The sequence below is a fragment of the Plasmodium fragile genome (assembly GCF_000956335.1).
Source record: "Plasmodium fragile strain nilgiri unplaced genomic scaffold supercont1.182, whole genome shotgun sequence".
Lineage (NCBI taxonomy): Eukaryota > Apicomplexa > Aconoidasida > Haemosporida > Plasmodiidae > Plasmodium > Plasmodium fragile.
In genome coordinates this window covers 1-3151 of record NW_012192762.1, presented here as the reverse complement: position 1 = coordinate 3151, position 3151 = coordinate 1, and the positions used below count along the sequence as shown (strand labels likewise).

The 3151-nt window shown below is 37.8% G+C and overlaps 1 protein-coding gene across 1 annotated transcript; it reads left to right on the top strand.

Moving 5' to 3' along the window:
- Positions 1-574: 574 nt before the first annotated feature.
- AK88_05621 (uncharacterized protein) lies at positions 575-1499 on the top strand (the record flags this gene model as incomplete). The annotated part of the gene is made up of 3 exons (XM_012483223.1): positions 575-676; positions 873-1109; positions 1212-1499. 3 exons carry the CDS (start codon positions 575-577, stop codon positions 1497-1499), a joined length of 627 nt encoding a protein of 208 aa, XP_012338646.1.
- Positions 1500-3151: the final 1652 nt, after the last annotated feature.

Below are 3151 nucleotides of genomic sequence, written 5' to 3'. Positions count from 1 at the left end.
AATTAGGTGATATTATATATAATTCATGGTGCGTGCCTCTCCCCGCGCTGTAATTGTTGCTTTGTGATGCTCATACTTTTCTCACCGTTTTCTTTTGCTTCATACAGTTTGCAACATTCGTTAAGCTTTTTCCCTAGTAATAAACAATAACGAAAATTCTTCTTAATATATTTGTTTCCCGAAAATATTATAAAAATAGTAAAATCACCTTTTTATTCTTCTATTTATGTTTACTGTATTTTTTGTCATTTTATAACAAATTACCCATCTCCTAAACATATATATTAGGTTTCTATTGATTTTGTGTAATGTATGTAATGCCAGTGTGACTACTACTAAGAAAAAAATATATGTGTTGTTTTTGTCGATTACGAGTAACCATTTCATATCATATTTATTTTTATCGAGTACAAAAAAACTAGCTCTAGTGTACTTTTCATTTTAAGTTACTTTCAATTGGAAGTGTACAAAAAGCTTTAAAAACAAAAATTCGTATTGCTTAAAAAGCAATTGAAGCTTTTAAAAGCAAAAAAGCATAAACTTTAATTACAAAAAAAAAAAAAAAGTCAAGAACATGAAGAAATATACGGCTAGTAAGAGTACTAAAATGCTGTTCCTTTGCTGCGAACTGCTTCTATTTATTTGTTTCATCTGTGTGTTACAAAATGTTAATCATGTAAGATAATAATATGCATGTGAAAAATAACGCAAAATAAAAAAAAGAAACCGTTATTGTTGTATTCTACATGCTGCCCTAATGTCATCTTATGTAAGTAGCACTGTTCCATTACTAAGAGGCTTACGTGAATACCTCGTGTTGTAGACAAATGCATACATGCCTTTCTTGTTTCTTTTGTCTTCTCTGTTTTTAGGGCATACATTATAACCCTAGGACCTGTCCACAAAATGACAAATCCAGGAACAATTTAATAAACAGCAGACAATTAGCTTTACTACATGGACCTGGCTTTCATGACCACTGTAGCGAGACCATTGTGGAAACTCCTAGATCAACAAATCCCAATTCCATTAATACATATGTACGTAATGAAGGAGGACACGATTGGCCATTTGATCGAACCAGGTTAAATAGAATACACCATCACACAGTACCATATTCCCTTATGCTTCATGTACAACTACATATATACCGGCGATTACCAACTTCATTCATAACCTACCATTTCCCCCCTTTATATTCCTCCCTGCAGGACTCGTATTACTCACCATTCACATCATCATCGTACACCAATTGTTTCACCAGTGCACCCGGCAGTACCGGTTGTACCGACAGTACCGCCCGTGCCGACCGTACCGGGAGTATCGGTTGTACCGACAGCACCGGGAGTATCGGTTGTACCGACAGCACCGGGAGTACCGACAGTACCAGCTGTACCGGGAGTACCGACAGTACCAGCTGTACCGGGAGTACCGGGAGTACCAGGAGTACCGGTAGTACCGACCGTACCAGCCGTGCCGACAGTAGGGACAGTAGTTGATACTGCTATTCACGGTGCCCTCGGACATGCTGCTTTGCCTTGTTCACTATTAACCGGATGTATGGGATTCAGGGCGAGATATATTACCCCAATGATGTCGATGTATATGGGGTTACCATATTATGGTAGAGGATTGGTAGCAGTTGCATGACTCGCGATACCAATACTTATTGTTTGGCTTTTTGTCACATTCATTGCGCCGTCGCCCTAGGACCTATATTCCTTAGTTAGTTTCTGTACAATGGAGAACACAGAATACGAAAAAGTGTACATTGTATTTATCAAAATGGAAAGTATAATTAATCAATACGATGACCATTATAAATAACCGAAATTAGTAAAGCATAATATCATAATATTATGAAAAAAGCGAAAGACCCCAAAATGACTAAACTGATCAATATAACTTATAGTTAATTACTCATTTATAGAATATTAAAAAACGATACAATCCAAATGACCTATTCTAACTATCCTATACAATTACTTACACTTTTCAATGAATGAATACTCATTTTTTCTTTAATATATAAATATTCTCGGGTAATTTTTCTTCTTAAGATATATTTGAATTTGTCATCCTAAGAAATATCCATGTATGAATACATAAAAATAAAGTTAAATCATAGGGTACATATATTTTGATGTTCATCTGTACAATAATTTTTTGTCTTATGAAAGCCATAAAATTCCGAGATTTAATACATGTGTATATATAAACTATTCGTTTTTATCACATTTTAATCAAATATTTATCAAAAAAAACAAATTTATGCGGAGAAGGGACAAGATTCAAGCGTTCAGAGTTCAGGATCTATCATCTACGATCTAAAGGTCTAGGATATGGGGCTTATGGGTTCCAGGGTCTACCATCTAAGATCTAGGATCTAGGGTTTATGGGTTCCACGGCCAAGGATGTAGGGTCTATGATCCAGACTCAGCGATCTAGGTTGTAAGATTTAGGATCTACCGTCTAGGATGTACGACGTACATTCTAGTTTGTAGGGTCTCACAGTTCACGGTTTTAGAGTTTAATCCTCAATAATCTACGCTTTCAATGTTCAGATTAAAGGGTGCAATTTTTCATAGTTTCCGAGTTTATGAGGTTTAGTATTTAGAGGTTCCTTTTGCTGTTTTGCCTCTGCATGCAGCATCGTTTGTCAGTGCTAGTCCTGCCTAGTCTTCGTGTGCTGTTCTTTGGTTTACCGCTCTTCCATTGTACCCTCTCTTCGCATTTAATTCGTTTTGTTCCCTTTCTCCTTGCGCTTCCTTCTTTGGCATCCCTGCTATTCTGCTGCTAGCCGTTTTCTGCCTCTCGCGAAACGCCGTCACTGCGTCCTCGTAAGAAGGAGGAGGATTGTGTCTCCGAGCAACGCGTCGACCAACGCGGCCGAGTGTAAGAAGGCGGAGAGATTGTCTCTCCGAGCAAACGTGGCCGGGTAAACCAGATTGCCTCCGAGTGTAAGAAGGATTCGACGAAGTAGCCGCGTGACAGAGAAGCGTTGACGGAGAGAGCGTTGACGGAGAGAGCGTTGACGGAGAACGGGACGTGTGTATGTATTTGTTGTTGTTGTTAATGAACGCGCTAGTAGTAGTAGTAGTAGTCGGACTTTTTTTTTTTAAGAAGGGAATAAGTAGTTGTATATTATGCA